This window comes from Oryzias latipes, chromosome 1 (assembly GCF_002234675.1).
Source record: "Oryzias latipes chromosome 1, ASM223467v1".
Classification (NCBI taxonomy): domain Eukaryota; kingdom Metazoa; phylum Chordata; class Actinopteri; order Beloniformes; family Adrianichthyidae; genus Oryzias; species Oryzias latipes.
In genome coordinates this window covers 28,185,285-28,206,087 of record NC_019859.2, presented here as the reverse complement: position 1 = coordinate 28,206,087, position 20,803 = coordinate 28,185,285, and the positions used below count along the sequence as shown (strand labels likewise).

Here is a 20,803-nt window from a genome sequence, read left to right as displayed (position 1 = left end):
AGCATGATAATGCACGGCCCCATGTTGCAAGGATCTGTACACAATTCTTGGAAGCTGAAAACATCCCAGTTCTTGCATGGCCAGCATACTTACCGGACATGTCACCCATTGAGCATGTTTGGGATGCTCTGGATCGGCGTATACAACAGCGTGTTCCAGGTCCTGCCAATATCCAGCAACTTCGCACAGCCATTGAAGAAGAGTGGACTAACATTCCACAGGCCACAATAGACAACCTGATCAACTCTATGTGAAGGAGATGTGTCGCACTTCATGAGGCAAATGGTGGTCACACCAGATACTGACTGGTTGTCTGAGTCCCCTGACCCCCTCAATAAAACAAAACTGAAGATTTCAGAGTGGCCTTTTCTTGTGGCCAGTCTAAGGCACACCTGTGCAATAATCATGCTGTCTAATCAGCATGTTGATATGGCACACCTGTGAGGTGGGGTGGATTGTCTTGGCAAAGGAGAAGTGCTCACTATTGTTTGTGAACAATATTTCAGAGAACTGGTTATTTTGTATATGTGGAAAATGTTTCACATCTTTGAGTTCATACCATAATAAATTGTAGCAATAACAAGTGTTGCATTTATATTTTTGGTCAGTGTATGTCTCTACCCCTTATGCTTTCTTGTGGGGTCCAGATGACCCCTCTCACAATGTTAACAAGACACATTAACGTTGTGAGAGGGGTCATCTAGACCCACTAGACAGTGCACTGCACTTTTTTCTTCAATGATTTGTGATCTTCACTGGTGTCCATGGATTACATGAAATCCTCTTCACCTTTATCATAGTAGGGACGTCAATGTAAGAGTGGGGTCATCTGGACCCCACAAGGGCTACAGAGACTACGTCATAGAAAACAACACAGGTTTTTTGGCAAAAAACAACAAAACAAGAAAACCCCAGCAATTGTAAGTAACCCTTGTGCTATCCTAGGCACTTTAACATTGGGAGTGGGGTCATCTAGACCCCACAAGACAGTTTTTTCTTCAATAATTTGTGATCTTCACTGGTGTCCATGGATTACATGAAATCCTCTTCACCTTTATCCACCTTTGTCATGGTAGGGAGAACACGTCAATGTAAGGGTGGGTCATCTGGACACCACAAGGGTTAAACATGGTAAGTGCTTCACAGACACCATCAGTGTTCAACTAGATCTTTGATTTATATGAATATTCTCTTACTTATCATTACCATTCCTCAAATAACTGCAATTTACTTACTATTTTTAATAAGATTATAGTAATAATCTAATAATTATTTTTAAATATTGAGGTCAAATAAAGGTCGTCAAAACTACATAATGAGGGACCATGTGTGTAAATTATGACAAAGATAGGAGATAAACTTGCTCATGGTAACTATCATACAGTGAATCAACTCCAGTCTATTTACATGAAGATAAACACAGTTGTACCGATAATACAAATCCATCATTTTCTGTTTTAGAGTACAGTAAATTACAAATCATTAAAATTCATCTTAATGTTGTAAAAACGTTTGTTATAAGATCTTTGCTATGATCAAACTCAACACAATAGAAATGTTATCACAAATATTATCTATTGTAAACATCAGAATAAAGTATTGATTAGAACATAATTATAATGAAGTTCCTTTAACAATCCAACTTTCTTTTAAAGTCACAGTAATATAAGCCCCAATGTCTTGCTTTTCTAAAAACCCAGTGTTCTTTCCCACAGCTGTCCTCACTGGGAAGGGGGGGGGGGGGTAGAGCAACATCTAACATGAGCTCCAAAGAGTGGAGCTGACTCACCTTGAAGAGGCGATCAAACCCCGGCGTCTTCATCCTCAGGACATTTAAAGTACTTCATTATTTTCAACAGGAGTCTTTTTTCAATTAGTGATTTATTACAAAGATCAACTGATTTACTTCACTTTAATCTCCAGTTTCTCATAAAATAAAGTTATGACAAACATTCAAAATATCACATTTAAAGCTACCTTCGAGTTTTACAATTTTTTATTCTATTTGGGAGTTACCGTGGAAATTACTGGATTAGAGATTAGTGACAGGGATTACACTGCCCCTGCAGGACACAAAGAGTAAGGCAGCATGACCAGAGCAGGAGGATTTAAGCAGATGCTGGAAAAGAATGCAGATCTGCAGAGTCCAAGGTCAGACTGCACCCAGAGTCCAGCTCTGCATGATCAGGACGTTGATCTAGAACCGTTTCTGCTGAAGAACCAAGAAAGCAGGAGTTTGGTCCTGTTCTCCTGTAGACTCTTCCCACTGGAATGACAGAAGAAGCTGGAGGTTGAAGACTAGTTAACCAACTAGTTCAGTTCCAGTTCTGAACAAATCAGGTGAGTGAACATGAGGACAGGTTTGGTCAAAACAGAATTGGTTGTTAAAAAAGGAGGACTGCAGCTTGAACCTGAATCGATGACACTCCAGTGCTCGTCTAGGTTTAAAGTGCTGCAAAAGGGTCACAGCAGAGTTTCAAAGATTAGTTTTTCTGTTATCATTGCAGCTAGAGGGGAGGGATTCCTCAGGAAGCGAGGTAGAAGATGAAGAACAATGCCCCCTTTCCTTCTCCCGTATGTTCTTTAAACGACTGCCTTTTGCATCAGCGTCGCTCAGGAGACGACAAGAATGCCAAAGTATTTCTTGAGTTGCTCAAGGAAAATGAAGGTGAGCACAGTGTGAGGAATCAAGCGGATCCCAGCGGGAACAAGACCCTGAAGGGAGACACAACAGCAGGTCAGCTCCTGAGACCCAGCCTGCAAATACGTCTGAAAGAACTTTGGCTCAATCTGTGTCAACTTTATCCAGCTACTCTTCCATCCATCCATTTGCCATCCATCCATCCATCCATCCATCCATCATTGAGCTACTTTTCTATCCCTATTCTTCTGCTCATTCATCTCTCCATTCCTACATTCATCCTGGCATCCATTCACTATTTTCCTGTATCAATAGATGGCTTTACCTTGTAGAAGGCCAGAGGACCAAGCCTGGCCGTCTCCTTAAAGCAATGTAGAACGCCCTGCAGAGAGATGTAGTGTGAGAGCAGAAATCAGCCAAAGAACCGGAGTCCCAGCCACAAAGGTCTCCTCCCTGTGCTCCTTACAGTGTACTCCCCTTTGGAGTTCATCAGCCTCGTCTTCAGCACATCCAGGGGTTGACACAGGAAGGTGGCACAGCCCCCCTGCAGAGAAGGGGTTTCCAGCTGAAGCTCTGCAGACTTGAATCCCTCATTTGTGTAAAGAGAGTTTCAACTCACAGCAATGAAGCTGGACAAGAAGTGTGTGAGGATGTTGTCTCCCATCACTCCTGTTCCCAACACCAGTTGCTTGGCCTGGTCGTAACATGCCAGCTGTGGGGACCAAAGTGTAAACATTAAGACCTGCAACTTTTACACAGACAGGCAAGCTTCTCCAAAAGCTGGAGCGCGTTCAGTAAAGTCAAAGTTAGCTGGTTCTCCTGTTGAGGGTTTGATCTAACTTCCATTGACCTCATTTTGCCAGACCAGCCCAGATTTAGTATACGTATCTACACGGACCAGGACCAAAATGCAGGACTAGAGTCAGGGAAAGGACTCTAGAACTGTCCTTGAGCTGGCTCTGCTAAGCAACAATTACTGAGATTACCATCTAATAAATAAATAAACTATTTGGTTTTGATTAGTCAGGATTAATTAAAGCTAAAGCTATCTTTTGAAGGCTCCGGTTTGTTTTTATGAAAATAAGTTTTGTCATCATCTGACTGTTTTTAACAGTTTTCGGGCTTCCTCTTTCACACGTCACTGCCAAAGTTTTTAAGCCTGTTTGTGGATTCTACGTACAAATTGAGCGCACGTCAAAAGTTAAACCAGTTGAACTTTCACCAACCAGAGACTCCGATTTGGTAGTGACGTTTGGGCTGCATTCTATTCAAAACATATGAGCGCCAACTGGTTGGAAATCAATCATGAAGGAGAAATGAATAATTGCAGTTTGTGTCCAGCCAGAATTACAAGACACCAAATCTTTCCTATATCGGAAAAGAGTTGTGAAAGAAAAATACTGGAGCAAGATTCCAGAGATTTGTACTGCTTTGACATTTTGCACCAAGCCTCTCAACTTTAATTGTCAGTGATGAAAGTCAGGCAAGGAAAAAATCCCTGAACTTTTCTTTGAGCGATATGGCGGCGCAGAGAGAAATTTTTGAAAAATACATAGTCTTAGATGCATTCTGGTACATTCTGGCAGCTAGTTATTCACTTCTTTATCAAGAAACTAAGACTAATTGGAGCATCATGATTTGTCATTCAAACCCCTAGTTTGACTCTCCATTAAGGACTTGCTGGTCCTAAAAAAGAATTTGGAAAATTGCTCAAAGTAACACAATCCTACAATCTACGCTTTTCCTTAAAGCTGCAAAACATACAATTGCTAAAATATAGTAACATCAAAGCCCCAAATGGCAAAAAGAACACCAGTAACTATGATATTCTATGAAAATACCTCAGTTATTTATACATTATTTCTGCTTTAGAAATGACTGATGTACAACATTCACTTGCACTGTTTTCTCAAACTATAATTACATCAAAATATGGGATCTATTTAAACTATCTTTCTATAACATAATACATCAATTCTTTAACACCAATACTAAGTAATCTGGGAAATATCAAAACAAACATACAAACTAAGCTAAACATTGTAAACATTATTTTTTAAGGGAGTGCGGGTCCAAACCATCAAATACTTATAATTAATGTCAACTATACTGAACTAAATCATGGTAATTAGGAAATACAAATAAATTAGATAGAGAAATGTATTCAAAATAAAAACTGAAACTCAAAACTAAAACTGAAATTATTTCTGAATTTGGTTTTGAGATTATTTTACACAAAAAGTATTTGACCTACACTACCTTAAAAATATTTTTCTTCCAGCCAAGACCACTTCAATTTGTTTTTTATCGTCTTCTCACAACTGAGGTCGTGACCACGCTCAATAATGACGATGCCTGCCATTATTTTAACACAAATTTGATCGCAAACTCTTCAGATTTGTTTGTGAAAGTTTAGCGTGGGTCAGCCAGTTTTGGTCTCTAGGGAAGCAAGTCACGCTGACCACGTGGTGCAGACAGAGCCAATCAGACCCGTCGACGCATCCGAAAGCAGCTAAAACGTCCCGTCATTGGTCAATTAGGCCGGGAAGACGAGAGATGGCCACGACCATAGAGGAAGCGATCTGCAGAGAAATATAGAATATAAAGCTAAAATTAGCTGATTTCAGACCATTTTTTCATCCGGAAAGCGATTTGTCCGTAAAGATCAGGTCTTTATTTCCCGGAAAGTACGTTCGGTTTGCTCAAAAACCCGGATTTCCGGGAATTCCCGGAAGACTTTCATCACTGATTGTTTTGAAATTCAATGTTCCCCTTTAACCTGCATCCTGCTTGACCAAAACCTGATTTATGCTTGGAGGTGTTTTTATTTTTGTTTTTAATGTTTATTTTAACCTTAGAAAGAATTTGATCAAATAAGGTCAAATTTAACTAAAGTAAGATGCATTTAAAATAAATATTATGAGGACATACACAAAGAGAATGTTAAACACCATATATTTATTGTAATTTTTATCCAGGATTTTTTACACTTTATTCCGGCTGATCATGCACCATTTCTGTGCAACAGTGTTTACTTCATTTATTGCACTGAGAAAAATATGTCTTGTTTGAAATCTGCGCCTGTTTAAGTTCACCATATAGGGCAGCAGGGGGCGACTTCTGACACAGCCACATCCTGTCAAATCCAACTGACTTCACTGCTGCACTGTGAACCGATGCTGACTACCTGACAGATGAGTCCATGGCCCCCCTTTACACCGTTTTCTGATCAAAGACCATCTGCTGTTTAAAGAGCACACACAAATACACCTACCTGTCCCACAGTTACCATCGCCCCCCTGCTGGAAGCCATGGAGGCTCCGGAGAATAGCCTCCTGATGCCCTCTGCAGGAAAGTTGACAGATTACATCTCAGATGTGGTCACCTTAACCAAAGCGGAAAACCTGGGGAGGGGTCATCCTCACCCTCCCTGAAGACCCTGAAGAGGCCATCTAGGGCATGCTTGTAGCTGCAAGAACATGTCAGTTTAGGTCTGGAAGACTTTTAGGGAGAACTTCACAACTGCATCACTTACTTCCTCCTGTGCTGCGGGGGGAGTTTCATGTCATTCTGCATTCTAGGAGCAAACATGAATCAGAGGGGGGAGGAAAAAAAAGACAGGAGACAAGAAGTGACATCAGTGCACATTACCTCACATTGACCATGTCTGCTGGGGTGCCAATGAACCCCCCCGTGAACCCTGCGGGAACAAAACTTTTTCAGAGGAACGGTCCTGCATTTGTTAACACACTGTTGCACACAGAAAGGTAAAAAGCAGCATTCACCTCCGAAGGCTCCCAGCAGCACCTTCTGGTAGAAGGGCATGGGGCCGTGGCTCTTTGTACCCATCAGGTCCCTCACAGACTCATAGATGGCAAACCTGGTGAGCGAATAGGACATCTGGAAGGAGGAGAGTTAGTTCACTGTCACGAGAAGGGGACCCATCTAGCATCCACCCTCCCCCAATGCCCTGGAGGCAGGGACAAATACTGATCCAATTCCCCTAAAAGAGTCATCCAAGAGGAATCAAAGTTAAACCTAATGTTAACTTTTACGCCGGGCATGTGAGGCGTGTTCAAGAATGCACTAAACACGCATTCTTGAAGACATGTTTAGTCCTCAAGAGCCTCAACCCTGCCCGTTTTCCAGCTCTCCCTGCACTGCTTCATGCTGACTACCGAAATCTGGTGTGTTCAGCCAATCAGGATGTGGAATTATTTAAGTCAGCTAATAAGCAGCAAGCTGGTCAGGGCGAAGTGGAAAACAGACAGTGCTGGCCAGCCCTGGCCTTTGGTGTTCACACTGGACAAGCAGAAAGGTTTTTTTTTTATCTTTTACAACCGTTTAGTGGCACATGTCCACCACCTACACTTGGAAGAGGCTTGGAGTGAAATGTCAACGAGGTGCAAATCTTGCTTCAGGCTTTTACTATCACAGCTCTATTCCAATATATGAAGGATTTGGTCTCATAATTTAGTCTAGGCACAAACTGCAATTTGATTGGTCAAAGTTTGACCTGTTTCAACTTTTAATGCATGTTTTGTGCGTAGAACCAGAAAACCGTATTCAAAAATGTCGCTGCATGTGACATGAGAGTTTTAAACGCATAAGCCAAAAAGTGCAAGTAGGCACGTTTATATCGAATTTTCATTGGAAATAGCTGCTTGGTCATCTGTTCCAGAGGGGCAGTGTCAACATACCTTTATATATTGAATGACTACTTATTATATAACTTCTTTTGTTTTATTTCTAGTTTAACAGTTGAAAGTTGGTGTTCATGTTTTTCATATGCATCCAATATTTTATGGTTTAAGTAGAACTCACTTTTATTTAATAAATACTAAAATTTATTGTTTAGATTTCATTACTTCTCTTTATAGATAAGTCCCTTCAAGCGGTATGAAGGGCCTAAAGTTGGGGGTTTACATAGACTTTTCATTGAAAGTGGTCACTTGAATGTACGTTGCAGAGGGCAGTGTGAACGTAGCTTAAGTCTAAATGGGTGTAAACTTGAATACTATATCAGATAGATCCTTAGAACCTCAAAACTTTGGGATGTTCGAGCTTTTGCGTCTTTACGTTTTAGAGCTACCAATGTTTTTTTCCCACTAGATCAGACAGAACAGGTTGTGAAACAGACTGACAGTCCAGACCTTCTCTGTCTGAAAAACCCCCACCATTATTTTCAATTTTGAGTCAGTTTTATAAGTGAGACTAAACCAACATGACTTCTAACGACATTCCCTCCCCATCTCATACCTCTCTGTACCCCCACCATTCTTCACATGCCAAATGTGACACAGAATGAACATCAGTCCACCACTCCATTCAGGCCACTTTTTACATTGACTTTTACTTATACAACTGCACTGACACACACCTGCCTGCAGAGGGAGGCAGAGAGGCCACTGTAAAGAGCCAGCACACCGTCGTTCTTAACCACTTGAATGGCCATCCCCATCATCCTCTTCTTCACCTCCTGCTGCGTCTGCAGGTGAACCTGGGGAAAAAACAGAGTCCAGTCTTAAAAGCAAATTCTCCTAAAAAATGAGGAATGTTTTGCTGATGCCAATCTTACCTCTCAACCCTATCATTTCAAACCGAGCATTTTACCTTTAGCTAGTGAGGATTCTACAGTTTTCCCCATTCCTAAAACACATTTTCTGAAACGCGGGACTAGTTTCACCAAATACCAAATACAATTTTCAAAATATAGGCTAATCATATAAAATACTTGATTCTAGAGCCAAAAGTTCAATTTGAGATTATTCAATGTAATCGATTAATTTAAATTTGTTGTTTTAGATTGTTTATTTTTGGGAAAAATCAAGATTTTATTTTCCCACCTCTCTGCTCTCTACTTCATCTGTTGTTCAAAGTAAAGCATCTCCGCTGGACAACAGCAGGCCGGACAACAGCAGCAAGCAAAGAGAAGCTACTTGCGAGGCAAAGAAGAAAAAAAAAATCCACCAGCGCTCGAGCTGCAAGAAGCACTATCCACCCCCATAACTGCCCCTAATTGCCTCCTTGTAGCTTCAGTTTAAGCTGATGAAGCAGCAGAACATGTGAGGATTTTTACCAGGATCCAGAAAGAACTGGAGGATAAACCTGTCGGACTAACAGCAGCAACAGAAAGTTAAATAAAAAGTGTTGATTTGGAGACAGCAGTGTTGTCAGGCGCTGATGCTACAATGCTAAATGCTATGCTAATGTGCTGTTCCGTGTGTCGTCTACATGTGATCATGGACTGGTTTACAGTTTACAGTCAGGCTATGTTTCTTCGGAGCAGATTTTCAGACGTGGCGGATAAATGCAACAAAATTAATTCATAGAACATTTATAAGAACTGTAATTTATAAATATGATAAGAGGCACTTTGTATGGAACTTCATTAGAAGATTTATTAGAAGAATAAATGCAGGAGTTCCTTAGAAAAGAAAAACATACTGTTTTTATCTGATGTTTTAATTATTTTGAGACTTCCTCTCTGTTTGTATATAACGTAATATAATTTTTTAAAGTTTTCATTGCAAAGTAATGGAATAAATTGGTCACTAGATTTTTTTAATCCATCGGCCAATTTGAGTAAAATAGTATTCAGGATTTCTTTTTTTATTTTTATTTTTTACTGTAATAACCCCTTTGGCTTCTCCCTACACTTACATTTAGCACTCCGAGCAGAGAATGATTGAAAAACAGTGTCTTTAAATTCAGACGTTACTACCACTTGATGATGTAATCAATAGTTGCTAGTCATCTATGTTAGCTTGTAGCTGCCAGCGGTCGAAAAATACATAACATCGGTTTTATATGTTTAAAAATTGCAAAAACAAAAATTAATCACAACTTCTACGACAACTACTTATAACTTCTGTTTTTCAAGGACACCCACGTGAAGAAACACGTTTCTCCTCTGCGTTACATATGTAACACGGATCGCCCTTTAAAAAACAAGGGATACCCAGCCCTAAGTCAGTACGGCTCCCCCTTAAAAAAAACAAGTTTGGACACCACTAAAGCTCCAAATGACCCTGCAATAGAAGGAATAGGGAGGAGCCAGAGGGGTAGGGGATGAATTCAGATTCAAACTTAGTGAATGCCTCAGGCAATGGAGAGCAAAGATGCTGGAAATGCCTGCTATTGACATGGTCATTTTTTTATTTTGGGTTAGCATTATTATAGTCTTAGATTTTGAAGTAATTATTTCAAACATTAAAATTGTGTTTCTTCACATTCTTTATTAGTAACATCAAAGGAACCTATTCTAACAATAATGCAAAACAAAATAAAATATGTTAGTACATATGGTAGAGGTGAATGTGAGTTTATGTGATTGAGTGGCCCTGTCATGCGACCTGTCATGGATGTAATCTGCCTTCGCGAGTTACTACTGCCTTCTCCCAGCAGAAGCTTGGATAGGCTCCAGCAGCCCTATCATCACAAAAGGGATTCAGTGGATTCGAAAGATAGATGAATATAGTACATTTGAAAATGTTCATTAAAACACAAATGATCTCTTTTTCAAGTTTTGACCTTTGACTCTAATTGGTATATCACCATTCCTACACAATACTACTTAGTACTTTATAAAATACTACTACACAAAGTTAGTTTACTGTTTAGTTTCTGGGTAATCTACTGCATAAAATGAGAAAATTGACAATACTTAGCGAACTTTGGTTAAACGTGTTCCTCAAGTTAATAAATTCTCACAACTCATTTTAATTAATAGTTTGAGTAATCCAATTCTGAAATATAAGCTTAATGTAAATTTTATTTGTTAGGAGTGATTACAAACAATAGTTAGAAACTCCCTTTTACATTTTATTATACTAACTTTTACCTTTTATCACATTAATGGCTTAAACTCGTAAAAGTTGTTCCTAAAATTAGTAGATTTCCATTCCATCAGAGTACCACTTAATGCTTCATACCGCTTATTGACTGCTCACCTTTTACTGGACTAAACCATCGGCTGGGGGGAAGAAGAGAACCAGAGCATGGACTAACTTTCTGTTTTTTGTTTCTGTTTCTGACCACGATCAATTTATGTTTGGTATGGTACATTTTGAGTTGGTTACATGTTTTTTTTTTGTATCCATTAAACTCATTAGATTTAATCTGGGAATAGTCCTCAAACATTGCTCTCACCACCCGCTGCCTATATAAAGGGAGTTGGTAGGTGCCAAGAAATAACAGGTTGGGGATTGTATGTTGGTGAACAGATGAGAGCTCCATGCTGAGACCTGTTTGACTTCCTGTAACTGTAAAACAAGTTGAGAGCTCTAGGGATTGCTGCCTTGTTGTAAATAACTCCTTCATGTCCGGGTGAATACTCGATTCTGATTGGCTGCTGGGTGTGCGTTAAAAAGTGATAACCGGACATGGTTATCACTTATATATATATATATATATATATATATATATATATATATATATATATATATATATATATATATATATATATATATATATATATATATATATATATATATATATATATATATATATATATCGCTTTATATCGCCGAATCTTGACTGCAGCGGTGGTGCGGCGCCTTGTCACGTTACCATGACAAGGCGCCGCACCACGTAACAAATAGTCCGCTTTTTGTGAAAAAAATCAATCAAAATCAGAAAAAAACAAGAATTAAGGAATAAAAACTAGTTAATATTTATCATGTTCGTAAGTGACCATGGTATAAGCGGGTTAATGGCCTTCGAAGTGTGCAATATCATTGTTTAACGGACTTCGCTGAGGTTCAGGCTTCCACGGCGTGCGTTAAAAAGTGATAATGCATACTTCTTCGGCCATTACAGTTACTTGAATTTTCCTTTCTACTGTTTATTTGCAACCTACTAGATTTTTGTGCTGGCTAGAGCAGGGGTGTCAAACATACGGCCGTATCCGTATCCGGCCCCCCAGATGATTCAATCTGGCTGCGAACCCTCACCGCTATTTTGTTGATATAAGAATGATCAGAAGTGACACACTAATGCCCAAAATGTTGTCAAAAAGAAAAAAAGGGTTGAAGTGAAGTGCTGAGCTTTCAAGGAAAAATGAAAAGCGTTTTATTTGTTCACGGAGCTGAAGGCAAACCTGCATGCTTGGTATGTCATCAATAGGTCTCAGTGCTCAAAGAATATAACATTCAGCACCACTGTGAGACTCAGTATAAAGAAAAGTTTCACCAGTTGTAGTTAAGAAAAGAGAATATTTATCAAATATTAGTTGGACGAAAAAACAACCATCTGCATTTACTGCAGGCGTGATGTCAATGATGGAGCAGTGAAAGCAACCTTATTGCGAACAAGTCGGAGCAAACATCCAAACCATTTTCGGATTGTGAACTTATTGAAAAATGCTGAAGGCTGCAAAAGTCTTGTGCCCCAAAAAGCAGTCAACCTTTGCCAACATGAGTCTGTCAAGGATTACGATTGCAGATCCAACAAATATGAGGAGACTTGGATGCCAAATGAAGGAATCCAGTCATTTCTTTTTCGGTCACTTTTGATGAAAGCACAGACATCACAAATCTATACAGCTGTACATGGGTGTTGAAGAGACCGTCACAGCGGAGTTTCTTGAGTTGATGGACACAACAGCAGCTGATGACATATTCAGTCTTACTGCGCCAGACTATGTTGGAGTGAACTGGTCACGTTATGTCAGTCTGGTCACTGATGGCGCCCATCAAAGGTCAGGAAGGAAGCAGGTATTGACACAAAATTCAGGAAACAAGGAAAAGACTCTTGGACATTTCAATGTGTTTTCCACACTTGAATGACAGTAAATGTGTTTCTGCACAGGATTTGAATCCTGATATTGATGGCCGGGTGAAGTTTCAGGAGAGAAAGGAGGTTAACACCAAATTCTTATGTTCACAAATGTTTGCAAATTTTATTTAGTTTAATTTTTTATTGATTTGCACATTTACATTTTAGGAAGGGTGTTTCTTTTTTTCCGTAGCCCCTCTTGAGTTTATTATCGGGATTGTTTCAGTGTCAGATGTAAAATATTCAGTCCGTATGAAATTGAATAACCCGATTTTTTAAAGCATTTTATTTGAGATCCATTGGCCTCTGTGAATGAATGTGCAATAATAACTGATTAGGCGACCATGTTGGTTGAGGCATTTTTTCCAACTGAGTAAAAAAAAGCTGTTTTTTGCTTTTATGTTATGGTCCGGCCCACTTGGGATCAGACGGGTTGAATGTGGCCCCCGAACCAAAATGAGTTTGACACCCCTGGGTTAGAGGGTTCAGTAAAGAGCACCACCACACACACACAAACAGAGACACACCATCAAGTTATTTTAATGCATAGCTTTTGAGTAATCCATTTCTGAATATTGTCAACCTAATGTGAAATTTTTCGACTCTGGCTTTAAATGAAACCTGTTCCTCCAATTAGTTGATTATCATTCCTTCATAGTACTACTTATTACTTCATAGATTGCTATCACACAAAGTAGGGCTGCACGATATGAGGAAAACTCGCGATATGCGATATTAGAGATTAAAATTGCGATAACGATATAATTTGCGGTATATAAACAAATAGCAAAATAACCAAATAACCATTCCCATTACATTGCAACAGTTTAAAAATTTGCTCCAAATGTCACTCGTCGACATAGGTGACAAACATCTAACATAATAGGCGTCCATCCGATTGGTCAAATGCATAAAGGGATTTATTTGATTTGTTAAATGGTTCAAGCTGACATAAGATTGCTTTAGCACATTTAAGGTTTACGATTTATTGCGATATTTGCCATCTTTTGTGATATGCATATTGCAGAGCTGGATTTTGCGATAACGATAAATTTGCGGTATATTGTGCAGGCCTAACACAAAGTATCAACTAATTTTACTTTATAATTTGAGTAATCTGTTAACCAAATCTCATACAATAAGTAAAACTAACATTGGTTACCTGGCTTTAACAATGAATAAAACCAGTTCCTCCAATTTTTATATCGCATAAATATAGGAGGTAGTTGACATACAAATTAAATTCCATAACTATGAAAACTGATCCAAACAATGTGTCTAAGTGTTCAATCGTTGAATAAAAACATACGTCCGGCATTTATGTGGGGTATTACTGAAACCCTCACATTTTTGGCCTTCCTATGTAGCGCTGAAGCTAAAAATATCACAGTATGTGTCCTGTATGCATTTCTTATTATTAATCTATGCTGATGTGACGGCATTATGACAATTTATTGCCATGTTTAGAATTGTTTATGATGTAACTGGCAGAAAAATAAAGCTGGCACAGTGAGAAGGGCTTGGTTCAAATCTCAGCTGGGACCTTTCTGTGTTGGGTTCCCTCGTTGCATGCATGGGTTTTCTCCAAGCACTCCGGCTTCTTCCCACAGTCCAAAGGCAAGCTTTATAGCAGGGGTGCTCATTATGTTGATCTTGATCAGCCTGTGATGGTATTTTTGTTGGTGGGCCAAAATAAATAAATAAACAAAAAATATATGTACAGTATTCCCAGATATTCACAGGGGTCAGGGACCAGAGACATGAAGCCCAGGCCAGTCCGTCCTGCTTCCTCGATTGCAAGCAGGACAGAGATGCCTCGTTTGACCCAGCCATCCTGCAATGCCACCTGTTGCCGACTACGCGGTTCCCACCCGGGGGATCTGAGCCAACTAACGCACAGTGTTGTCCTGAAGCACACATTTTTCGAATGCTGTGCACGGACCAGGAGCTTGTACTTGGTCGCCCTCGCACAGCCCAGCAAGGCTCGCCACCATTGACCGTATGTCAATTTAATATTTACAGTCAATGCTTGCCACCTATTGGAAAGCCTGACTCCCGCACACTATAGCTCCTGGTTGAACCTGCGAACAGCACATGCTTGTTTCGAAGATTAAGCCAAAAAAAAAAAAGTGCCAGATGTGGAGTTTTCCTTCGTCCTCATCTTCAGAAACTCGGAAGCTTTCATTGTCAGACTTCTAACTGTGGATCTAGCTGCAAATGCGCCTTATTTTTCTCCACTGTCCAAAGGTCAGTCCCTCAAACAGAACCAAGAACAGAATGTACACACAATGTTTTTGGTTGTCTGCACACCCCACACGTCAACTAGTAACACACGGATCTGATTCAACAAGCTGTTGAAAACAAAATGACAGAGAAACCTTTTATCATGTTGTAATCTTAGATATTCATTTGAATGTATACATTTATTTTAAAAAAATTGTCTGATATACTTAAAAATCTGCTTTTCATAATAAGTCTGTATATCTGAGCACTCTAGGTGTGCATGTGAGTGTCGCCCTGCGGCAAACTGGTATCTTGTTCAGCGAGTACTAAGTGACTGTTTATGAGAACTGGACTGGTGAGTGTAAAGTAAGTGTGACGTTATTGTGAATACACTCACATGGCAAACATGTAGTATGTTGCAAACCAGTTCTACAATGATTATGAATGGAGATAATAAAGTTTGATTAACTCTCTGACACTTCTGTCACACTTAATGCACCTTATATTTTGGTGCACCATATATGCCATAAATTCAAAAATAGACCATTTCTTGAGGTGCACCCTATAATCCGGTGCGCCTTATAGTAGGAATCGTATGGTAGTCAGTACTGCTCCCTTCATGCAATTCTATAATTGGAGGATCATATTATGTTCAAAGATGAAGCATCTAGTGATGAATTACTCAAAAATTACCAAGTAAAATAATTTGATACTTTATGTGGTAGTGCTCCATGAAGTCTTAGGTAGTACTATAAAGTAATGCTGATCTACTAATTTGAAGAACAGATTATATTCAAAGTCAAAGTCTAAGTGATGTCAAGTAATTGTATGACACTTCAGTAGTAAATTACCCAGAACTTAGGCCTGCACAATATAGCAAATTTATTGTTATCACAAAATCAAGCTGTGGAATATGAATATCAAAAAGACGGCACAAATGCAATAAATGGTTACAATAAATGTGCTAAAACAATCTTATGGCAGTTTGAAGTATTTAATGAATCAAATAAATTCCTTTATGCATTTGACCAATCAGACGGATATGTTCATGTTGTTGACCAATCGGATGTAGCCCTTTTATGTTAGATGTTCGCGTCCTATGCAGACGACGGTCATTTGGAGTTTAAATTTTAAACTGTTGTAGTGAAATGGAAATTATGCTTTTGGTTGTTTTGCTATTTGTTCATGTACCGCAAGTTATATCGTCATCGCAATATTGATCACTCATATATCGCATATCGGGGGTTTTCATCATATCGTGCAGCCCTACCAGAAATGAAACAATATAACCTTATAGGTCAATTGTAAGTACTCTATAAATCACTAAGTAGTACTATGTAGGAATGATGATCTAATATGAGGACTAGGTTTTAATGAAAACACTGTGGTGCAGAGGTAGAGCGGTCTACCTCCTGCCCTGCCTACCCATGTATCGAAGTGTCCTTGGGAAAAACACTACACCCCCCATTGGTCCTGGTGGTTATTGGTGCAAGTGTTTGGCAGCAGAGTCAGTGTGTGATTGTGTTTTGTGTGGTGGGTGAATGAGCCTGTGACTGTAAAATGCTTTGGGCCTTCTAAGAAGGTAGTAAAGTGGTATATACTTAACCATTTTAATGTCAGTCTGCTAGTGATGTCAATTTCACTCATTTTATGTCACTTGAGTGATGGATCACTCACATAGTATTTAATAAAGTGACTTAGTTAAACTGTACGTGGTAGCACTCTAAAAATTACTAAGTTCTACATGAAGGAATCGTGGTGTACTTTGTAATTTGAGCAACGGTTTTAAAGTCAGGATAAGGCGTGTTTCTATATTACATTATTCTAATTATGAAGATTTAAACACAGTCAATTGTCTGTTATTGTGATTTGTATTAGTAACATTATCAGCAGCTCTTTTATGGTTCATTTAGCTCCACAGACGAAATGAATCCGTTATGCAAGTTCCGCATTTTAATTTAAACGAAGTAACGGATAATTTGTACAAAAAACAGCGGCTCACTTCACCGCAGTGAAGGACGACACATGACTGAACCCGGACATGAACGGAACCAATACGCGGACAGCCCCGTGGCTTTTCACACGGCCTGCCGCTGCAGCACAGACACGACGCCGCGCGGCGCAGGGTCCAGCCGCGGGAAGGCTCACCTTGAGCAGGTCCAGAGGATGGGTACAGCACGCGGCTCCGCATGAAGCCAGCCCGCCGAAGTACCAGCGGGAGACCCGCTTATCCGACATGATGCTCGGCTCCAACAGCCAGGGAAGGGAGGGGGGCGACAGGGAAACCAAGCTCCAACGGCTCCACTGGCACGCGCCGGCTACGGCAGGGCACGATTTGAAGCAGGAAAAAGCTGGCCAATCGTCACCGAGCACTAGGAACTCGCTTCCATGGGGTAGGGGTGGTCTGAAGGTCGGACGAGGGAGGGAGGGGGCACAGATCCACGGTCAGTCATTCTTTAAAGACCCGCGAAGATTCCCGTTTCTTACAAGCCACCACCATGTGCGTGTCTCTTTAAGAGGACAGGCTGCGCATGCGCGACCAAGGAAGCAACGATTTAAAAAGCAGAGGGTAATAATAATCATCCAAGACTCAACAGTGCAATCACTCAGTCAAACTTTAGGAGTTCACAGAAGATTTAAAAAAGAAAAATGTTAAGCCCCAAATAATTCACAATACATTTGACCCACTGTAGGACCGTGGTGTGAGTCTAGTGCTCCGTCAGCATGAACTCAGCATTTTTCTGTTTGAGTGCATACAGACATGCACGAGTGAAGATCCTGCAATACCTCTGATGTGTGCCTGCATGAACAGGCAAAACACCCACCTCACATAGACAGTTTTGCAACGTCACTCAGAATTTCAGCTGCCCACAGGGGAAAATACAGAGCACTACAATATGAATTCAGTTTTCTCCATTTCTTGAACAGAAAAATCATACACACATATTTACAGCAGGACTGTAAGCACAGGATCTATCAACTTCTGACTGAAAAGGCAAAGGCCACATAAGCTGCCGTCCACAAAGAAATGTCAGAAACATGGATAAACAACATTTAAACATGCTGAATTTTTTTTGTTTCGTTTTTCATTTAAACAAAAGCATTTTTAATGCAGTCAGTTTATTATGATGCAGTTATATTTGACATCAATTTTTTGTTTTTAATTGTGTGAGTGTAACTAAGCTCTTGCACTGGAGCAGAACAATTATTGTGTAAAACTGGAATTGGGGGATGATGGTTCTATGATGACTCTGAGGTAAGAATATGCAGTGACTGAGCCATCTACAATAACCAAATCAGTTTTGTGCTGACTGGTGATGCCTGCCCAGACTGTTGGAGCTCCTCCACCAAAGCCAACCATCTCCAAGCAACACTGATGACCATCATTTCTGTGCATGGTAACCCAACACTCATTAGTGAACAGGATGGTGGGCCACTGCTGCCTTGTCCAGGTCACATGGTGTTGTGCCCACTGCAAATGTTCACAGCGGTGTCTTGGTGTCAGTGGAGTCAACTGTAATTGTTGTCTGGTATTCAAGTCAAAGCGGTGGAGTCGGTTATGAGTGGTTTGTCTGGAAACCCTTGTGCCCCTCACAGGCATTGGGTCTGCAGCTGCGTGATTTTTGCTAAACCATGTCTGAGTGCATAGGTCCTTAGGTACTGGTCCCTGTTGTGCTCTGTCAGGCTCCACTCCTAAAAAATATCAGAAATGTTTCAGAAGAAAAAAAACAAGAAATGTTTCAGAAGGGTTTTTGATGAGTAAGGATCGGTGATGGACATTCAATGCCCGTGGGGGTCGGGGATGGTTCTCTGTATTCGCCGATTCTGCGGATTCGCGAGGGTTTGGGACCAGAGACACCTGCATATAACCCCAGGGAAACTCTATGTCACTCAGTATTTCAGAAAAGAAAGGTTAGGTTTGTGGTAGAAAATGTTAGAATATGGATAAGCATTTCCAAAAGGTTTTATGTAGAAATAAAAAAAACACAAATGAATAAAAACTGGATAACAAAGGGTTTAAAGAATGGCTGTATAAAGAAAATTAAACTCTGTAGGGATTTATTAAACTTTGGATCAGAAGTTATATTCGACCTCTTAGCATGATGCCATGATATAATTGCTCAAGTTTTATAGTTGTGTTTGCACAAACATGAAAAAGAAAATTTTGTTTTACTTTAAAATAAATCACTGATTAAAAAATTAATTCTGTGCATTTTGTTGTGAGGTGTCCTATAATTGCATTTTAATTAACATCTATGGTTGTAAAAACCAACTGGTGTAAATTTTGAAAGGTCCTCCTATAGCTTTTATCTTAAAATTATTACTAAAGTGATCATCTGGCTTGTGCCTGCAAAGTAATCAGATAAGTGAAATCCCCTGTGGCTGCCCTTTAAAAGAAACAGGCAGACAGACAATTATTGTCAGACTGCTTTGAATGCTGAGCAAGTCATTTCTGTTCCTAGTTCTCATTTTCTGTCTGTTTTGTCTGACTGAACTCTTTTTGCCCGTCTGCCTTGGAACTTTGGATTGTGGACTTTGGATTTGTTTGCTCATCTGGTTAGAGTTCCCTTTAGCAACCTTTGTCAGTTTGTGCCTCATCGCACTTCTTCTCAGTCTGGAGGAAATAGAAGAACTAAACAGGGCAACAGTTTCGTATGATGTAATCATTCCTCACTCTAAGTAGCTCTGTGCAGTGCTGTGGGCTTCCACTGCATGGCATCATACCTGTAGCTGCGGATGATAACAAGGAAAAAATTTTATGTAACAAGTACCTTTCAAGACACAAGGACTGTACAGATAAGACCTATTCAAGCAACCTATAACAGCGGTCATCAACCCCCGGGCCGCGGACCGGTACTGGTCCGTAGGTCATTTGGTACTGGGCCACACAGAAAGTATAAATAACTTAAATTACTTCCATTTTATTTTTTTCGGAATCTGAAAGATGTTTATTTTGAAAAATTGCCCGAGTCTCTGTTACATCCGGCTCTTGACACAGGCAAGGGCGCTCTTCTCGGTCACGTGATAGGGTCTGATTGGGTCTGTCTGTCGGAAATATATATAAATTCAATTCAAGCTTAATGCTTTTTTTTTAGACTTGGACTGTTAGAAATGCATGTTCTGTTAGTGGAGATTAGTGCTTAATTTTGTTGTTGCCATTTTCTTGTTTTTTTTCTTGTAGTTTTTTTATGTAAGTATTTTATTTGTATGTCCTCCTGTCTAACAGAAATGCAAATGTGTCTATTGTAGAGAAAATTTCAAACTTGAATATCTCCCAACCACAGCAAACGTATGAACAAACTCCTTTTGGTATAGACAGAGGACATTTGGGGCTTTTAATGAAAAAAAATGTAAAAGGGAATCGTAGTTTTGTGTGGATTGAAAAAAAAAAGCATTTGACAATTTCTTTTTCTGATAGTTGGAAGGATGTTGATGTTCGGTTATTAAGGGTGTTTTAATTGCAATTTTTTGTGACACAATAATAAAAAAAGAATGTCTTGTTTGACTGGTGAAAAGTTGATTCAAACATGGTTATACATTAACTATGAACTTACCCGTGTGTTTTCCTCTTTCCAAGCTAAACATTTAGGGTGTCATGGTGCCTCTGTCAGCCCCGCTCCCTCTGCTCTGCTCCTGACTCCACCAGCTGTGACCAATTCACCCTCATCAACCCTGCTGTTCAAAAGGAGACCCAGCTCCACAACTCAACGCCAGTTCATTGCCCCTTATGGTGACTATACCTGGTCTCAGTCCAAGCTCATGTTTGTGAAAGCCAAGTCTTGTCTCGACTCTAACATTATTCTCCCTGCCTCAGGATTCCAGCCTCCAAGCGTCACCTGTGTGGAAGTCAGATCGAGCCCTCCTGCATTCCTGTGGAATAGTGATGGGACAATGATACCTCAAGGAGTGTATTGACACACTAAACAAACTGTGGCGGCACTGTATTGATACTGTTGGTCACCCAATAGTGACTCCTGCAGTAGTTATAAAATCATTGCAGGTAAATTAATTCCTTGTTCCTGTAAATGCTAAAACTGAGTTGGTATGTAAAATATAGCAAATTAGAGTAAAAATTCAGAGTTACAATTTTTTAACTTATGTGCACATTTGTCAACTTTACTGTTAAATCATATGAAATAAAAGACAAAAAAATGATTAGTT

General features: G+C 39.8%; 1 protein-coding gene and 1 long non-coding RNA gene across 3 annotated transcripts; one reads left to right on the top strand and one right to left on the bottom strand.

Moving 5' to 3' along the window:
- Positions 1-1,862: 1,862 nt before the first annotated feature.
- Positions 1,863-17,169, bottom strand: slc25a10 (solute carrier family 25 member 10). Its single transcript, XM_004066132.3, has 11 exons — positions 16,790-17,169; positions 8,022-8,141; positions 6,427-6,541; positions 6,293-6,341; positions 6,177-6,218; positions 6,067-6,110; positions 5,916-5,986; positions 3,261-3,353; positions 3,108-3,185; positions 2,967-3,023; positions 1,863-2,715 (listed from the first exon to the last, which is right to left on the bottom strand). Exons 1-11 carry the CDS (start codon positions 16,877-16,879, stop codon positions 2,614-2,616), a joined length of 861 nt encoding a protein of 286 aa, XP_004066180.1. The 5' UTR covers positions 16,880-17,169; the 3' UTR covers positions 1,863-2,613.
- Positions 17,170-18,364: 1,195 nt separating this feature from the next.
- LOC105354679 lies at positions 18,365-20,797 on the top strand. 2 transcript variants are annotated; one of them, XR_002290658.2, is made up of 3 exons: positions 18,365-19,536; positions 20,220-20,372; positions 20,457-20,797. It is a non-coding gene; the product is annotated as an uncharacterized LOC105354679 (long non-coding RNA). The 2 variants fall into 2 exon arrangements; XR_002874059.1 differs by lacking the exon at positions 18,365-19,536 and having other exon boundaries at positions 19,557-20,372.
- The last annotated feature ends 6 nt before the right edge of the window (positions 20,798-20,803 follow it).

Bases quoted from the DNA above. Each gene is read 5' to 3' on its own strand.
- slc25a10 (XM_004066132.3), bottom strand. From the start codon at position 16,879: ATGTCGGATAAGCGGGTCTCCCGCTGGTACTTCGGCGGGCTGGCTTCA. The intron at 8,142-16,789 runs GTGAGCCTTCCC...TTTTTTCCCCAG, and splicing joins ATCCTCTGGACCTGCTCAAG to GTTCACCTGCAGACGCAGCA. The intron at 3,024-3,107 runs GTAAGGAGCACA...ATCTCTCTGCAG, and splicing joins ACTCCAAAGGGGAGTACACT to GGCGTTCTACATTGCTTTAA.